Raw genomic sequence first — 19,666 nt, forward strand, 5'->3', positions numbered from 1 at the left:
GCTTTTAGTCCAAGGGTCCCGCAGGAGCACAAAAACAAATTAATCCTTCGGGGATTATTGAAGCCTCAGGATCCTTCGGCTAAAAGTACTCAGCCAGTGAAATCCCCTAAGTCTGTCAAGCCGTCGGCTCCATCTTCGGAGCCGACTCCTTTACTTGACCAACCAAGTACTTCGGTAATGGCTGGCACCGACAAGACAACTCCTCCATCTACTCCATTTGCTATTTCGGAACCATCTCGGAGCCATAAGAGACTGAGATCGCCATCCTTGGAGTCCATCCACTAGGCACCAGTCACCTTTATTACAGTGAACATAGCCATCATTCTTTCCACTCCTCTCGATCCTCTAGATTATCGGATCATGATGTGGAGAGAGTAATAAGTAGGTTGCTTAAGTCACAGGCACTGGCAAAAATTCTGTCCAGCCCACCTCAACAGGTACCGGCTCCAACCGCCTCTATTTCTATTCCTCCTCCGACTACTTTTAGCTCGGAGCCGGAGACAATGGTTCCGCAGGCAGTAGAACCGTCAGCGCTGATCATCATTTTTTTTCCATTCTGATCTCCGATTACGACGATTGTACCTTCTCTTTTCTAGGGATCTGGGCACCGAGGCTCTGCTCTCTAAGGAGGAGGAAGGAGGGAGTGGCATCGGACCTTGTCTCCTCTCCCCCTCCCCCTTTCGCACAGGTAGGCGGCTCCAAAATCGGCCGCCGCTCCGACGCAGAGAAGAACTCTGTTTTCCTTCTTCTGGAGCCGAGCTTCGGGAGCTCTGACAGAGCCAGGTCGTCAAGGCTGGCTGTCCCCAGAGACAGCTGTGCTGTCTCCACTACAGCCACTCCCATCTCCCTGCTCCAGCAGCTCCCTCCTCCTCCTCCCTCCCTCCCCCACCCCCCCTTCCTAGGGACCCCCCCACCCCCTACACCCTATCTTCCCTCCCCTCCTTCCCCTGCCCTCTCAGGCCTCGGAGGCCTCCCCAGAAGAAGTGTGCAAGAAAGAGCTACGAGTCTGTCAGGATAGACTCTGACCATGGTCAATCAATGGTCCCCAGGGTCCCTCTGGGTCTCCAGAGGAACTTCAGATACAGACATGGATGAATTGGAAGGTCCTACAGGGTCCCTTCTGAAGATGTTTCCTCACTTCATCTCCTTGAAATGATGAGGAGGAGGGACCCCTGACTCTCCCCCCTAAGATGTTTGAGTCTGGTCTCCTGGTGCTTTCAGTTTCAAGGGACTGAATCTCCCTAGCCCTACTCTCCTTTCTCGTGTCCACTCATGATTGTAGTGGTTCAAAAGGTCTGGTCAGCTATCTCCTCTGTGGAACCTATCCACTGTAGTGGTTCAAAAAGGACCCCAGGACAAGATCAAAGGAAAAGTAAAACCTGGAGACCAAATAAATTCATTGGTGGTAGCAGAAGCCAGGACAGAAGCAAGTCTTCTCTTCATTCATCTATCCTCCAAACAGACAGAGTCTCGAGGACATGGACAGATATGGAAAGCAAATGTTTGCTTCAGCGACCTTTTCAATGAGGTCCCTGAATTATCTATGCCATTTTACACGTCTTCAAAGGGATCTTCTGAAAGAGCTTGGAGATGCCCTTCAAGATCCTACAGTTGAGGGAGCACCAGCCAAAGTAGCTTCTCAACTTGCGACTCTTAATTCCATAGTTAACTCCTCCATGAGGCTGATTTCCTATGCAGCCAATGGAGTGAGCAGAGCTGCAGGGACAGGCGTGGCTCTCAGGAGACATACTTGGATGCGGCTGTGTCAATTTGCGGAACCCTTTCAAGCGTCCTTCACCAGTGCTCAATTTGATGGCTCTTTTCTCTTTGGGCCTCAGGTGAAAGACACGTTGACCAGGTGAGAGCAGGAAGGCAAGACTATCTCTGCCGTGGGAGTTCGTTTTTCCACTCCTTCCAGACCTTTTCCCAAAGGTCAGAAGAGTGGAAAAATGTGGTTCCAAAAGTCCCAGGGACCCTTGCCTGACACATGTGGTGATTTTCCCCCAGGGGCAGAGGGGGAAACAACAATAACAGACGCTGCCCTCGTGGCAGAGGGGGACCGCAAAACTAGGGTGACAGAGAAACTTTCTCTGCTAAACACTTCCAGCATCCCTGAAGGATTGCCCGACTGCTCACCTCTGGAGGCAGTCGGGGGAAGACTTTTGCTGTACCCAAAAGCCTGGCAAAATATAACAAGAGACAGATGGGTACTATCCATCATATCCAGAGGTTACAAAATTCCCTTCCATCAATCCCCCATAGAATCGAAAAAGCCCATCCCAGATGTCCCACCCAATCTAAGGGTCAAGCAGTCACAGAAGTTTCAAGACTGCTAGAAAAAAAGAGCCGTTCAGGAAGTCCCCACAGACCAACTAGGATCCGTAACTTACTCAAGATTCTTTTTAGTACCAAAAAAGACAGGGGACTGGAGACCAATACTGGATCTCAGCAGATTGAACAAATCTGTACAAAAAGAAAAGTTCCAGATGGTGACACTGCAGTCCATTTTCCCTTTTCTGGGTCAGGACAATTGGATGTGCTCGATAGATCTTCAGGACGCGTACTACCATATCAAGATGGACAGACGCTCCAGGAGATTTCTTCGCTTCCGGGTAGGGGCCAGTCATTACCAGTTCAGAGCTCTGCCCTTTGGTCTCACCTCAGCCCCCAGGGTGTTCACCAAGTGTATGGCAGTAGTCACGGCTCACCTGAGGCGTCAAGGATTCCAGGTGTTTCCCTATTTAGATGACTGGCTCCTGACTGCTACCACCAGGCATCAACTCTTAGAGGCACGGGATTATACAATCACATCATGCACTCAACTAGGCATTACAGTAAATTTCGAAAAATCTGCCTTGTTGCCCTGTCAGTGTATTAGGAGCAGAATTAAATACAAAAGAAATGTTTGCAAGATTACCACAGGAAAGAGTTTCCACTATTCGTCAACAAGTGTTCATTCTAATACAGAGCAAAAGGGTTCAAGTCAAACATGTCCACCAAGCTCTATGCTCCATGGCAGCTGCAATTCTTCTTGTCCCATTAGTGCGTTTCCACATGAGAATCCTTCAGTGGCTTCTTTTCATGCAGTGGTCTTTCCAGGAACTACCCATGTCTCACATGATCCTGATCACAGGAATATGCAAAAGGCACCTTTCTTGGTGGATGGTCTCCCCACTAGTAATTCAGGGCAGACCCTTTATGCAACCCCCTCCGGTAGCCACAGTGACCACGGATGCCCCCCTGATAGGGTGGGGGGGGGCATTATCTAGGCAGGACAGTCCAAGGCACTTGGCAACCTCACGAGTACCATCTGCATATCAATGTCCTAGAAATGAGAGCGGTTCTCCTAACGTTGCAAGCCCTTCAAGACTCTCTTCCTTCCGGGACCATTGCAATCCAAACGGACATGTCAGTGGTGTGGTACATCAACAGACAGGGCGGGACCAGGTCTTACCCCTTATGTCGAGAAGCACTCAGACTGTGGCAATGGGCGATTTCCTCCCAATGTTTTCTGATAGCAATGCACATCCCTGGGAAATCCAGCGTTATAGCAGACAGGCTCAGCAGAGCTATCCTCATGCCTCACGAGTGGTCTCTGAATCGGGAAGTTGCGGATCTTATCTTCCGCAAATAGGGACAGCCTTGCTGTGATCTATTTGCCACTCCTCTCAACAACAAATGCAGCAGCTACTTCTCCCTACTTCCTCTTCCAGGTCATATACCCAGAGATGCTCTAGTCCACGATTGTCCTCCGGGACTTCTTTACGCTTTTCCCCCCTTTTCCCCTAATTCCAAGACTCATACATAAAGCAAAATAGTTGGGTTGCAAAATGATCCTCATTGCCCCATATTGGCCTCGACAAATATGGTTCCCGTTCCTACACCTACACCTTCTGGATCAACCGTGGATTCTGGACCCGGTTCCAGATCTGCTGATTCACCAATCAGGCGGGTTGCACCAATCCCTTCAAACTCTCCAGCTCACAGCTTGGTTACTCCACTTCCAACCTTAGCCAGGCTTTCCAGTATCTCCCCAGCAGTCCATGATATTATTGTTTCCTCACATGTCTACTACGAGGAAAACGTATGCTAGTAAATGGAAACGGTTTTCTTACTGGGCAGAATCTAGAAATTTGGATCCTTTCTCAGCCCCAGTCCATGAAATTCTTGAATTTCTAACACAGCTTTTTCAGTCTGGTGCGGCTTCCGCTACCATCAGAGTACAACTAGCTGCCATTTCTAATTTTCATATTGATATATTTAATTCTAGCATAATGTCTCATAAGCTCTGCAAAGCCTTTATGAAAGGAACATCTCTTCTTAGACCCCCAGATCCTCCCCCCTTGGGATCGCAATTTAGTTTTAGCCTCCTTAATTTTGCCTCCCTTTGAACTGGCAGCATCGTGGCCTTTAAAGTTTCTTTCTTGGAAGACACTTTTTCTGGTTGCTATCACATCAGCTAGATGTGTCTCAGAACTTAGGACCAATCCATCCTTTATTCCTAAAGTCTGCTCAGAGAAAAATTTAAATCAATCCGTAGATCTCCCAGTTTTCTTTCTTAATCACAACAACAAGGCAGAATACAAGCTCCACCAATTGGATTTTCACAGACAATTGCGTTTTTACCTCCATAGAACTAAGGAACTAAGAAAGTCAGACCAGTTATTTCTTTCTTATGCTTTCAACGAACAAGGTCTTCCTGTTTCTAAAGTGACCTTATCCAGATGGTTATCTGATACTATTGCATTTATTTATCAATTACGAAATAAAGAGCTACCAGCTATACCAAAAGGTCATTCCACTAGAGCATTAGCCACCTCTGAAGCGTTTCAGTCTAGGTTGTCCATAGACTCGATCTGTGCAGCTGCTACTTGGGAAAACCCCCACACTTTTATCTCTCATTAAAAGGTAGATATGGTCTCCCGGAGCAGAGCTTCCTTTGGTTCTACTGTTCTGAAGAGTTTGTTCCAATGAGCCACCTGGGATTTTAGGTGCTAGGGATGCTGTCCCAAACAGCAAGAATGAAGGCGAGGTAGACAACTTAACATAAAGAAGTTATGTACCTACCATAATGTTCCATGTTAGTTGTCTTCATCTCGCCTTCCTTCTTGCGTCCCTCCCTCCTTCCCCCTTCCTAGAGGATTGTGAGGAGTTTCCTTTTGTTTTCACTGGCTGAGCATCTTTTATTACTTCACATGCCAGGTAAATTTATAACTCTTTCCTTTTTTAGGTGTAATGGACAACCAGTTTTAGTAACTGGTTACTCTACTAATGTCTAGTGTGCGCTATCACAAACGAGATCTGGGTAGCCGACGCTGGGAATTCTGGGATAAGGGGTAGCCTCAAGCCAGTAAACGGCTCTCGAGCTATAGAAGATGGCTGAGTCACAGCCGAGGATCGGCTCTGAACCCAAACAGCAAGAAGGAAGGCAAGATGAAGACAACTAACATGGAACGTTATGGTAGATACATAACTTCTTTTTATGTGTATATCAAACTGCTGGCACAGAAGTGTGTGTGAAAAGGATTTGTACAGTACTGAGCTTAGAGGTGTGACCACAGTGTACCCTGCTGGATTAGAACAGAAATATATATATAAACTATTGTAACTGTGTAAATGTATATGTTTTAACAGTGGGGACTGACATACACAAGTTTAACTTGCAAAACTTCAGGAAAATAGTTGAAATTAAATTGTTTTATAACCACGTAATAAAAGAGATGGTTTCAGTGCAGAATGTCTAAAACTAGGGAGCCTTCTCCATTGTTTTGTAAGTGTTTATTGTTTTATGTCTTTCAGCAGTTGCAAACATCTGAAGGCTATGTATTTTCACTGGGAGATGCTAAATGCTAGCAGTTTCTAGCAATGGTTGTTGAGCCTGGGAACAGAAGTCAGATGACAAAAAGTGATGTGCTGCAAGTGTCCAAGCAGTAATATTTGATATTAATTTAAGAACTCAGTGAGAGAGTAACTGTGCATTTTGTATTTTGTCTTTGACCTGGAAACACCCACACACCACAGCTGCACTTGCTTTGCTGTAAGTTAACTAGGGTACAGTAATTTCTCTTAGATTCAGTAAGGAATATAGTAAAGATTAGTTTAGATGTTTTCTGTATTTATTTGAGACTGTCCACCAATGTTGTTTTAAATATTTCCCATGATTTTGAACTCTGAAGTTACTGTGATGTTTTACTGAGCGTTTTCTTGTTCTTTTATTATTTATTATTAAATATATTTAGACATATCTTTGTGGCTGATATTTGTGAGACGTATTTAAGCTCTTAGTTTACTTGCATATCTTTTTGGTGACACTGCGTAGGCCACTCCTAATAGCCTTGCTCTTGGTCAAACTACCATTTGGATTAATAGTAACATTACACAGTAGGATTGGCCACCCTTTGCTAAGGGCCTTAAAGTAGCTGATAAGTAGTGGCTGGTGGCAGTGGAAACTACCTTATAGTCTGGGCAGAAGTGGGCACAGCTAGTATACCTGTGCCAGCCTTTCCCAGGTGTGTGTGTGTGTGTGTGTGTGTGTGTGTGTGTGTGTGTGTGTGTGTGTGTGTGTGTGTGTGTGTGTGTGTGTGTGTAAATCAAACCTCAGAGTGTGTGTGTGTGTGTGTGTGTGTGTGTGTGTGTGTGTGTGTGTGTGTGTGTGTGTGTGTGTGTGTGTGTGTGTGTGTCAGCTACTTGGACAGGGACATGAAGCACTGGTTGGACAGAGAGAGTGCTGGAGGTCTTGGTTTGACCACTCAGCTGAGATCTCAGCCCTATAGCTGTGCCAGTGAGGAGTCTTATTGGGGATCTGGAGAAGGAGGGAGAAAACAGCCCCAGACTGACTGTGGTCTCTATATGCTCTTAAGGAAAATTGCACTTTACTGTGTGTGTACTTGTCATCCTCCCAGTGTTTACGTCCCCCACTGTTGCCAGTGGTGAGGATTGAGGCTCCTTGATTACTGGGCCAGTGTTGGGGTGTCACATATTAATTGATTGGCAGTGGTGGGATATCCACATCACATGTTAATTGGTGGGCAGTGGTGGGATATCCACATCACATATTAATTGCTTGTAGTGGTGAGTATCCACATATTAAGATCCAGTGGTGTGATTATTGACTTCCTGTAGCCTGTAAACAGTGGTCACTGAAGGTGTTTGTACTCTCAATTAGCCACCCAGTGAACATTCAGAGTTTCATATCACAATTGTTTTATTTATTTATTTTTTGTTAGCTTAGTTAGTCAGGGAGAGCAGGCAAGGTTGCCAGCAGAGGAGTATGACAAGCTAACAAGGAGCCAGTTGGCTGAGTTGTGCCAAACTAAATGACTGATGCATGCCAATGTAACTAGGGCAGAAATGCTTGCAGCCTAGGGCACAACTGCATCACAGATCAGCAATCCGGAGGACAATCAGACTGGCCTTGGGGAGGTACAACCCTCAAAAAATGGATAGTTCAGCTTTTCCACAAAGGACTTAAAATTTTATCTGGAGTTAGAGACTTGAACTGAAAGCCAAAGATTTGGAAATAGAATCAGCAGAGAGACTGCAGGAGGAGAAGCAAATGGAATTAGAAGCAGCAGAGAGACTGAGATGTCTGGAAGCTGAGGAGAATGAGAGGCAGATTCTACATGAGAACAAGATGCCGACTGTGCACCAGGGTCATGAAGGTAATGGGGAAGGGAGCAACTGAACCCCATAAGCAACAAAGGTCAGTACATTTCTTCCACAATTTACAGAGGGGGATAATTTTGATAGTTTCATACATATGTTTGAAAGAGTATGTAAACAGTATAATGTTGGCCAAGGGCTCTGGGTACAGATCCTGACTCCTTACTCCATGGTAAAGTTGTAACTGTTGCTTCTAAATTGCTTGATACTGATTGCTTAAATTAAAATAATGTTAAAATTTGTCTTTTAGAGTGTTTTAAGTTAACACATGAATCTTGTAGGAAAACGTTTTGTGAGTGTAGATGCAAGGCAGATGAAAGTGTGTGTGTGTGAATATATTGCTGAACTAAGCACTTATTTTCATAGGTGGGTGAGTGGATTGTCAGGTCACCACTTTTGAAGGGCTGGCAGACCTTTTGGTGAGGGAACAAGCCCTTAGCACTTTGCCTGAGGACATGAGAATCTGGTTGGCATATAGTCAATGCAGTACTGTAAATGAGTTGGGGAAGAAGGGAGACTTATACATAGCAAGCATCACTGCACAGGAAAGGAATACCCAGTGGTGCTCATGGGTCAAACCCATGGTGGGCAGCCTAAACCTCCCCAACAGAGTCCGCCAGTAATAGGTAAAGCCACTAGTTCAGGTACATGGCCAGGATCAAGGGTTACATGTTTTAAATGTAACCAGTGGGGTCATCTAGCATATAGATGTCCACGGAGGCAAGGTGGGAAACAAAAGGTGGGAGAACCAGTAAGTGGGAATGACAGAGTGCCATCAGTAAGTTGTCTACAGACAACAAGGGTACCAAACTACCACAAGAGGTTATATCCTATCTTAGTGGATGGGAAAGAGGCCACTGCTAAAAGAGAGACAGCCTCTGACCTGACCATCGTGAAGTCTGCAATGGTTAAAGAGGAGCACTACTTGCTTGGACAGTCTACTCAAGTCAGAGCTTTAGGAGGGACCCCATTCCAAATACCTTTGGCTAGGGTTCACCTTGACTGGGAGGGTGGAAAAGGAAGCCAGAAAGTAGTTGTGTTTGAAAATATCTCTGCAGATGCCCTGATAGGGAATGCTTTTAATAATGCAGTATTTTGTGTGCATGCAGTGATACACAGTCAGGCTTGGAGACAAGCATATGGTCTGGTAGGCTGGGGAGACCCAGACAGACTGCAGACTTGAAGCCAGGACTGGTGTGGTGGTTACTTCAGAGAGGGAGCTACCCTGTAGCAGTGAGGCTGAAGGTGAGCCATAGCTGCTGGTAGGTACTGATGTTCCCTTGGACAGAGTTACTGCAAGGGCAGAGGTGAGTAGTAGTACCCAGGCTGTGACAGTAAGGCACCACTGTCAGAGAATACCAAACTTCCTGCGGAAGGGGAGCTGGGAAGGTTACAAAGAGAGAGAGTTAAGACAGGCTCAACACTCAGACCCTACATTACAAGGCCTGAGGGAGGTAGCTAGTGAGGCACCTGATTCTCAAGAGAAGGGGGAATCTGTATACTGGGACAGAGGGTTACTGTATAGAGAGTGGACCCTGAGGAAGGGCTAGAGGGTGAGAGAATACAGCAGTTGGTAGTGCCCAGAGGCTACCATCTGGGACTTCTAGCCATAGCCTATGATATTCCCTTTGCAGGTCATATGGGCATAAAACGTACAAAGAGCCATATGATGCAGAACTTTTATTGGTCTGGGATTTTCAGAGATGTAACAGGGTACTGCAAGACCTGTGAGGAGTGCCAAAAGGTAGGCAAGGCAAGAGACAGGGTGAAAGCTACTTTAATGCCTTTGCCTGTGATTGAGGAGCCATTTCAGAGGGTAGCTATGGATATTGTGGGGCCTCTGAGTACCTACACAGGGAAAAAGTATATCCTGGTGGTAGTAGATTATGCTAGCAGATACCCTGAGGCGATGGCTCTGTTCTCCATTGAGGCAGAAAAGGAGGCAAATGTTTTGGTAGAGTTTTCAGCAGGATAGGTTTCCCAAAAGAAATATTGACTGACAGAGGTGCCAGTTTCATGTCAGACCTGCTGGCTTGTCTGTGGAAGTACTGTGGGGTGAAGCAAATAAAAAGACTACCACCTACCATCCCCAGACTAATGGTCTGGTTGAGAGGTTAAACTCTGCACTATGCTGTGGGCATTTGCAGACCAGTTTAAGAGGGACTGGGACAAATATTTGCCCCATCTATTGTTTGCTTACAAAGAGGTGCCCCCGGAATCCACAGTTTTTTCACCCTTCAAGTTGCTGTTATGGGTATTGGATAAGGAGGCTTCTAGATTTGATTCATGATGAGTGGGAAGGGTGTGTGTGAATCCCACAAGGAGTCTGTTGTGGCATATGTCCTAAACCTCAGGACAAGGCTCAGGGAACTCATGGGCTTTGGCCCTGGAGAACCTGGCAGAAGCCAAACAACAGAAGAAGGTCTCGTATGATAGGAATTCTCGAGCTAGTATGCTGTGGGGCAGCAAGTAATGGTTCACATTCCTGTCGGACACAACAAGCTGCAGTCATCTTGGGAGCGACCCTTGAAAGGGGTAAGGAAGATCAGCAATGTTAACTACATGGTAGAACTGCTAGGCAGGGGCACAAACTTTACCATGTTAACATGATGAAACTTTACCATGATAGAGAGGCCCTTGTGCTAAGTATTTGCAGTACAAGGCAGGAGGAGTCTGAGGGGGCTCTATGGCTACAGGGATCCAACCAGCAAAGTCCCAAATTACTGTTGTGGAGCCTAGGGTTGCAGGCATATGATAGGACAGTGCGGCACTGTACTGGGTCAGCAATGCCCAGGCAACCAGAATCTCAAGACAGGGAATGGGATAGTGTATTCCCAGATAGGGTCACCTTCTCAAGCGAAGTTTCTCAAGGGTCACTTGAAAAACTAGGTTGAGTCTTTTGGGGGAGGGTGGCGCAAAAGGAAATATTGCCAGCCCAGCTAACTGGAATTTTCTAAATAATATGTCATTTGTGTGTAACAAAAGGAGATATTGCCAGCACAGCTGTCTGGAAAATGGTTGTGTGTCATTTATGAATGTCAACATGATTCATATGCTTGTGTTACCAGTGTATTAGGACTGTATTCTTCCTTGCACACTAGGGATTAACCCTATATTAATCTTACTTTTATACCATTCTCAGATGTTTCAAACCTCTGTACAAATGTTAACTCTGTATTACTGTTTCTCAACCAGTAAACATGTAAATATGTATTATATTTTACTTCATGTTGCAGTTTAACTTTGCTTAGTTTTGCTATTCTTAGTTACAAGTTTGTTTAACTGGTACCTTTGCAACTATGTATTGTACTTTTTATTATGTAGCTTGTACTTTTTATTGTGTATTTTTTCTCCCTGGGCGTCCACTGAAAACAGGCTCTTTGAGCCCAGTTGACCTCTCTGGTCATCAAACTGTAAATAAATAAGTATGTTATGTGCATATCAAACTGCTGGTACAGATGCGTGTGTGTGAAGAGGGTTTATACAGTACTGAGCTTAGAGGTGTGACCACTGTGTACCCTGCTGGATTAGAATAGAAATGTATATAAACTATTATAATTGTATAAATGTATATGTTTTAACAGTGGGAACTGGCACATAGAAATTTAACTTGCAAAACTTCAAGAAAATAGTTGAAATGAAATTGTTTTATAACCGCATAATAAAAGAGGTGGTTTCAATGCAGCAAGGAGACAGGTTGCCTAAAACTAGGGAGCTTTATGCATTGTTTTGTAAGTGTTTATTGTTTTTTGTCTTCCAGCAGTTGCAAAACATCTGAAGGCTATGTATTTCCACAGGGAGGTGCTAAATGCTAGCAGTTTCTAACAATGGTTGTTGAGCCTGGGAACTGAAGTCAGGTGACAGAAAGTGATGTCTTGATGCAAGTATCCCAGCAGTAACATTTGATATTAACCTAAGAACTCTCTGAGGGAGTGACTGTGCATTTTGAATCTTGTCTTTGATCTGGAAATATCCACTCACCACATCTGCATTTGCCTTGCTGTATAAGTTAACTAGGGTACAGCAATTTCTCTTAGAGTCTGTAAGGAATATAGTAAAGATTAGTTTAGATGTTTTCTGTATTTATTTGAGACTGTCCTGCAATATTGCTTTAAATATTTCCTGTGATTTTGAACTCTGACTTTACCGTGATGATTTGAGTATTTTCTTGTTCTTTTATTAATTATTATTAAATATATTTAAACCTGTCTTTGTAGCTGATATTTGTGAGACACATTTAAGCTATGCTTGCATGTCTGTTTGGTGACACCGTGCAGGCCTCTCCTAATAGCCTTGCTCTTGGTCAAACTACCATTTGGATTAATAGTAACATTACACAGTAGGATTGGCCACCCTTTGCTAAGGGCCTTAAAGTAGCTGATAAGTAGTGGCTGGTGGCAGTGGAAACTACCTTATAGTCTGGGCAGAAGTGGGCATAGCTAGTAAACCTGTGCCAGCCTTTCCCAGGTGTGTGTGTGTGTGTGTGTGTGTGTGTGTGTGTGTGTGTCTGTATATAAATCAGACCTCAAAGTGTATGTGTCAACTACTTGGACAGGGACAAGAAGCATTGGTTGGACAGAGAGGGTGCTGGAGCTCTTGGTTTGGCCACTCAGCTGAGATCTCAACCCTATAGCTGTGCTAGTGGGGAGTCTTATTGGGGATCTGGAGAAGGAGGGAGAAGCCAGTCCCTGACAGACTGTGGTCTCTGTGTGCTCTTAAGGGAAATTGCACTTCATCCTCCCAGTTGTACGTCCCTCACTGTTGCCAGTGGTGAGGATTGATGCTTCTTGATTACTGGGCCAGTGTTGGGGCATCACATATTAATTGTTGGGTAGTGGTGGGATATATATGCATCACAGACACTGTAAGTTGGGTGTTTTTTTCTAAGACCAGAGCAGGTTATGTAAGTTCCATCCTCCAAGACATTTGGGAGGTTCTTCAGATCTTTCTTCCTCTGCCCTCTCTTTTTGGTAGCTGTAGTGCTCTCCCTCTTGTAAAGAGTACTGTTGGAGTAATCTTGGAAGCACATTTTACAGTAGTGTAAGAACTTACCATAAATTGTACTGGTCACTGTTGCAATATCCTTCCCCTTTAATTTTTTTTTCCTCTGACAGAGGGGCATCATTCCTTTCCTCATTTCTTGATGGGCATGCATGTGTATAGTTCTCTCTCCTTCTGTTTCACCTTTTCTCTTGAGCCAAGTAAATTCTGAGTTTTTTGTGTGCATACGTCCCTTTACCTCTCACCTTCAAGCTTATGTCATACATCAGATATACGTGTGAAGGGGCCCAGGCTTTCGTATACTGTCTGGATGTAAGGCTATCCTTGGCAGGATATCTGTCTTGTAAGGAATACTGCAACAGTGATTAGTAGGACACCTACATGTTATGGAAGATCTTACACAACTGTACTTTACACTTGGAGCCAGGTCTTCATGGCTCTTAAAGTTTTGTGTTGGAAACCATTGTTTCTAGTGATTATCACCTTAGCCGAGAATTTGCTGAAAATGCAGATTCAGTTTTCTTGTCTTCAGAAGGATGGTAAATCACAGAGAATCACCTCAGCTTAGTTTCATCCCTGAAAATTGTCGCAAAGGTTATCTTTAATCAGGCTACTAATTTTCCAGTGTTTTTCCCAAAGATCAAAATGTGGAAGAACAGTAGCTGCATATTCTTGACACTGACTTCAGCTCCAGTTTTCTTTAAGATAACACCTCCCAAAAGGCAGAGATGCATTTGTCTTGTTTGCCTTAGTCAAGGAGAATGGAAACAAACTGCTGCACAAATGTTGCTTGTATAGCTGGCCAGTTGCAGTCTTTTGTAGTATAAATTAGTACTCTGACTTTACAATGTTGTTAAAAGCAATTCAGATGGAGGAATAGCAGCATATTCTGCATAGTGCAGCAGGAGATCTTGATCCATCTTTTGCCACATTGTTTTAGTTCTCCATTCATTGGTGGTAGGGATCTGCTTTGTAGCTGTGATGTTTACTTGGAAGAAGGACTGTCCTGCAGAGCAGTTCTGGGTTTTGCATTTTTTTGCTTTTGTTCATCTCTGACTATGGATCCTGATAGAGTTGTTTTCATTTCATTAAACCTGATTCAAAAGTCCTCTTGAACTAAACTGATTCTGATGTGCAGGTACTCGCTGTAAAGTAAAATTTTTCGAGATACTTCTCAAATGTCCCCTTTGTTTACACTTTCCTGTAGCTCACCACACACACACACACTCTCTTTAATGTGTGAATGCTCTTCTTGGGCTTTATTTTTCTCTCTATAGTTAGAAGGTAGAGGAACTGGCTTAGAAGGTTTAATATCAAGTAGAAATAGATTTCTTTATCATCTGACTTTATTCAAATAGGAAGGTTACTTGGTAGTTGGAGATCAAGGAATGTAGACTTTGTCAGAGTTTGCCCCTCAACCAAGCTTAACCCAGGTGCAGGAGGCACCAGTTTTGGGGCAGTAGGGAATGAGGAAAATTGTCTCCTGCTTCCACAGGTGTATGTACTGATGTTTTTGTACTAATCAGATGAACAGGTCCTGTTGACTGGGTCACCTTTACAAGTTCCTCTCAAAGGTCATTGAGATTGGCGAGACCTCTCAAATTACAACTTTCTCTGCATGGTGAAATGTTGCTAATGCTTAATTACTAGGGAGACAGTTGTTGTTAGCTGGAATTTCCAGGTGTGTTGGATCTCTCTCTTTGTGGCTCTGTCTTGGACTAATCCTTCCTCAGTAGTGAAACTGGATTTTTCATTCACACACAATTCACGTTGGCCTGAGAAGTAGTTTGGCATACCATGGACCAATTTTTGTCTGGTTAATGTGCTCCCAGTATCCTAGCATCCTTGTTGGTTATGTATGATGGAAAATATACTGCAAGCTATGCTTTTAATGTGGTTTCTCTAACTGATGTGTTTTATTCTTGTTGTAAGTCTACTTAATGCAAGGTATTGTAGATGGATACTAAGTACAGTAAGAATTTGTTGGATCCACGTTTAATACATTAGCACTTTCAGGGACCTTGCATTTTTCATTGTATTGTGTTGCAGAGAAAGAATAGGTCTGATTATGCCTCGTAATAATGGAATTATTTAGAATCAGTGCCATACTGTGGCACTACTAAAAGCGAGACACTGTTTTTTAATTTTGTCCTAGTTTCCTCTAATTGTGCTACATGTGTACATTTAATCCATGTTTTGTACAAAAAGTATTTATTTCAGATGCATATGCAGACCCATGAAAAGCGTTTCAAATTAAGTAGTTGTATGCTATGACATTGGTTGATTCTGAATACCTTTACATTAAATTTAGGATTATGTATCATGGGAATAAGAACCTCTTCGTTCTGATTTTTGAAAGCTGCACTTTGGATATAACTATACTTAGACCAATAGCTAGTGTAAAGTCTAACTTCAAGTGGGAAGAGGGAGTGTAACTTAAAGATGTCTTATTATAGTTATAAGTGACAGTGCAAAGGAATAAGGATCCAAACTATTAATGAACTGTTCCTGTAAGTAAAAGGTACAGGATTTGACTCCTTCCACCTCCATTTGCCTAGTGAGTAACTGTGCAAGTCACTTAACCAGATGGTGCTCCTGGATCACATGTGAAACAGGACACTTGTTTCCAATGGGCTTTCTTGAACAACAAAAAACATAAACAGTGCTGGTATTCCGAAGAGATGGTTATCAACAGACAGACTAGCAATAGTCTTTCTGGTCACCTCATGTTTTATAGCATTTTTTCCAGTAGACTGTGTAATATTTGTCAAGTAATATGTTTCTATATCTTCAGATAATTTGCCAAAGGTAGCGCCAAGATAGCAGATGTAATCACTGTAATGTCTGCACTTTTAAGTAACAATATTTCAGGCATGAATGCTCACCTTTGGGTATTTACTGTTTGTGCAGGGACGTGAAAGACAAATCTTACAAGAAACTATACACAACTTTCACTCTTCCTTTGAGAGCAGCGCCAGCAATACCCGAAGACCACAAGGTTATGGACATGGTAAGTGCACGTGTTAAAGCATCACTGTCCTGCTTTCCAGGTTTAAAGCATATGAAGAGCTGTTGTATAGTATAGTATTATGTAGCATGTAGATCAAGGAAAACATGATTGTTTATTTAGTCAGATCTTAAGTGAACAAAAATAGGTTTGTTCTTAGGATGGCATTCTTGGTGCACAAATACTGAAGCTGCATGTCTTTACCTCTCTGTATTAATCACAGTTCAGAAATATTTTCTGTGTACGTAGATGATAAACATTAAAATATTTCATGGTTTATGGTGCCACACCTTGAATTTTTGGTTAAAGCTCCTCTTATTCCTTATTCCAATAAATCCACAAACACTCCACCCCAACACAGTCTACCTCTCCTACTTTACCTACTCCCATTAACCATATTAACATAACATCCATTCCTAGCTATCTACCAGCAAAATTCCATAGGATTACCCACATTAAATATGACTGTCCCAAACCAAGAAAATCTCTCACTCTATTTACTAAATTCCCAGATCTTAAACTTCTATCTCTACAACTCTTAGTGAAAGATGGTGACATTCATCCCAACCCAGGCCCTGTTACTAATACTACTGCTACTACTCAACTCCATAACCCCAACCTCCATCCTATCCACTCCTTTACTAAACCACTTAACTCACTGTTATTAGCTCACCTCAACATACATAGCCTTAACAACAAAGTTACCCAACTCCATGCTCTTCTGGATAGCTACTCCTTCGACATTCTTTGTTTAACAGAAACTTGGTTAAAACCCTCAACTAAAGACAATGAAATCATCCCACCTGGTTATAATATTTTACAACTTGACCGTAAAACCAAAAAAGGTGGCGGTGTAGCAATCCTTTTTAAATCCAGCCTACAGATTACTACCTACAACTTGTTACCACCTCAAGTCTCCAACGCTGAAATTCTTATTATCAAGCTCCAACTTAACAAAGTCAAATCCATTTTTATTATCTGTACATATCTCCCTCCAGGTAATAATATTGAAGCAATAGAAAATATCCTCTGTTACCTATCTCATAATTTACCTCAAGAAACCATCATCCTAGGTGATTTTAACAATGATTGGAAATGTTTTAGCAGTCTAAACCCTATAAGCCATATAAACCTTTTTGGTTTTTCACAAACCATTACTACCACTACCAAGACACACAAGCCTAATAATAAAGAAAGTATCTTAGACTGGATACTCACAAATAGTCATCTCCAGACATATGAATCTGGTACCCTCCCAGATATGATGCAAGTGACCACTCACTAACATACATCATCGGGCATAAAACCAACCTACCCAACCCAACCATATCTAGAACAATTATAACCAAGAAAAACTTTAACCCCGACCTGTTCCAAAGGGAACTCAGAACATGCAACTGGTCTCCCTTAAAATACCTCCCACTGGAGGAAGCTGTCAATTACTTTAACTCTAACTTCTTATCCATTCTAGACCACCATGCCCCAACTCGCTCTATAAGAATGAGAACTAAATCTGCTCCATGGCTTTCAAAAGAAACCAGGTAAAAAATCCATCTCAGAAATAAATACTGGAACAAATCAAGATCAACTAAAAACCCAGTAGATCAACAAAACTTCAGACAACTAAGAAATTAAACTAAAAAAGCAGTGCAGTCTGACAAAAGAAACTACTACTTACAATTCCAACAGACCCACCATAATCAACCACAAAAGCTCTGGGCAAGTATTAATCAATTATTACACCCAGTTAAATCCATCACACCACACCCACAAGACACAGACCAAGATAATCCGAAACAGACAGCCAATACCTTTAATACCTATTTCACTGAGGCCATACAAAATCTTACTAATCAGTTATCTATTCAGGACGTACCCATATCCAACTATACCACTAACCCACTCCCTCCTTTTCTCTTCCAACCTGTACCGACTACATACATCCCAGCCCTCATCCAAAAGCTCAAACCATGTACCCCTTCAGCTGACAAGATTCCGACTGAATACTTACAAAAGGCAGCCAATTCTATTGCATACCCCATTTCCATTCTTATTAATAGAACTATCACTGAAGGACACATCCCAAGCATATGGATGGTCTCCCATATTATTCCCCTCCATAAGGGAGGTAACTCCACTGAACTCTCCAACTACTGTCCCATTGCCCTTCTGTCTTCCCCTAGCCAAAATCATGGAAAAATGTATCATAAACAATTGATAGACCACCTAATCCAATATAACTTACTTTCCAACTCACAACATGGTTTCAGACCCTCACACAGCACTACTACTGCCCTTCTTTCCTTCACTTACTGTATCAACAAAAACCGCAACCTTAATAGGCTTTAATCTACACTTTTTATAGATCTGTCTAAGGCGTTCGATATGGTAAACCACCAAATACTTATAAATATCCTCAAATCCCTGTCACTAGATGCATCTGCAATAAAATGGTTCCAATCCTATCTAGAAAACAGACAACAGGCAGTGCTTTAGCATAATATTTTATCTACCCATCAACATAGGGGTCCCCCAAGGGTCCATATTAGGACCCTTACGATTTTCTATATTTATCAACGACCTTCACCTAGCAATCCCCCAAGCGACATGCATACAATATGCAGATGATTCAACACTTATATGCTCAGCCACATCCATACCTGAGCTTTACTCCCTTACCCAAAAGGTCTTTAACACAGTTGAACTATGGTTTACTCAACACTGTCTCCTACTAAACCCTAAAAAAACTAAACTCCTCCATTTCACTCCTACTAGTAAGTCCCCCCCAATAAACCTCACAGGAACATCCAATAACAGCAGTCTTATATCCCCAGACTCTACTACCAAACTACTTGGTATCACCATAGATAACAACCTTAACTTTGACACCTACATTAATAATACCTTAAAATCTGTTAACAGAAAACTAGGCTCTCTCTACAGAATCAAACCCTTTCTCTCTCCTGCAGCAAGAATAACTATTGCTCACACTCACCTAATTTCTACTCTCCTGTATGCCTCACCCATATACACTAACCTCTCTAAAACCAACCTTAATAAAATGGAAAGTGCCTACAATAGCATAGCCAGATTTGCCACAGGAAACCCTTTCAGAACCCACCACTGTATCAACCTAAAGCAACTAGGATGGCTTGAATTACAAAATCAGCTTAAATTCCACCAACTTACCATTGCCCACAAAACCCTCTACCATCCTATGGATACCCCTATACTATCCACCCTCATTGTCCCATAAAACAATCTTAAGACCTTACGTTCATCACAAAGACTTCTGGTAAATATTTGTAAATCTAACAACAGGGCTGGAGACTCTCTCTTCTGTAATACTGCTAGAAAATCTTGGAACCTTCTTCCTACTGAACTTACCTCTGTTCCCTCTTCTAAAGCAAACTGAAACTTTTTCTTAGAACACAGTGGTTATGCCCTTCTACTAAATCTGACTGATCTATTACCTTTCTTCCTTGGGTCTACCTACTCTCCTCTTTTCTATATTCCAGTTCCTTTTCTTAGTAACAACTAACTTATTCCTTTCTGGATCTTTTCTTATTATCTCCTCATAACTTCTTTAATCAAACCTGTTTTTAACACATATTCTGAATATTGCAGCTCATACTTTTGTTATCCTTCTTTATACCAACCCGCCTTCTATAACTTTTCTACTCAGCTGCTATCTTTTACATGTTATAATGCAAGTATATCTGTATTATGTTGTGTTTTTTTTACTTCGCACTACACTAAGAACAAACAACCAATGAGATATTATTCCTTATCTTTTTTTCTAGCAATGTTTTAACATGAAAATTTAATCTTGTATATGTTGTTATATTTGTGCTTCCTCGGAACTTATCTCCCTGGAACTCCGAGATTTCTCCTGATCTTTCTTTCTAAGAATGTTTAACATGAATTTTATCTTTGTATATGTGATTATTATATTTTTTGTGCTTCCTCGGAGCTTATCTCCCCCAGCCTCTACTG

General features: G+C 42.5%; 1 protein-coding gene across 1 annotated transcript in view; it reads left to right on the forward strand.

Annotated features, from left to right (window-relative positions):
* The window catches only part of ANKS6 (ankyrin repeat and sterile alpha motif domain containing 6), a 1,232,679-nt gene that overhangs the window by 1,181,146 nt on the left and 31,867 nt on the right, over positions 1 to 19,666 (forward strand). Inside the window, exon 16 of the mRNA XM_044064590.1 lies at positions 15,574 to 15,673. Within this exon, the coding sequence (XP_043920525.1) occupies positions 15,574 to 15,673 (100 nt within the window). The remainder of the gene's footprint in view (positions 1 to 15,573; positions 15,674 to 19,666) is intronic.

The sequence above is a fragment of the Protopterus annectens genome, chromosome 3.part0 (assembly GCF_019279795.1).
Source record: "Protopterus annectens isolate FY-2018-M chromosome 3.part0, PAN1.0, whole genome shotgun sequence".
Lineage (NCBI taxonomy): Eukaryota > Metazoa > Chordata > Ceratodontiformes > Protopteridae > Protopterus > Protopterus annectens.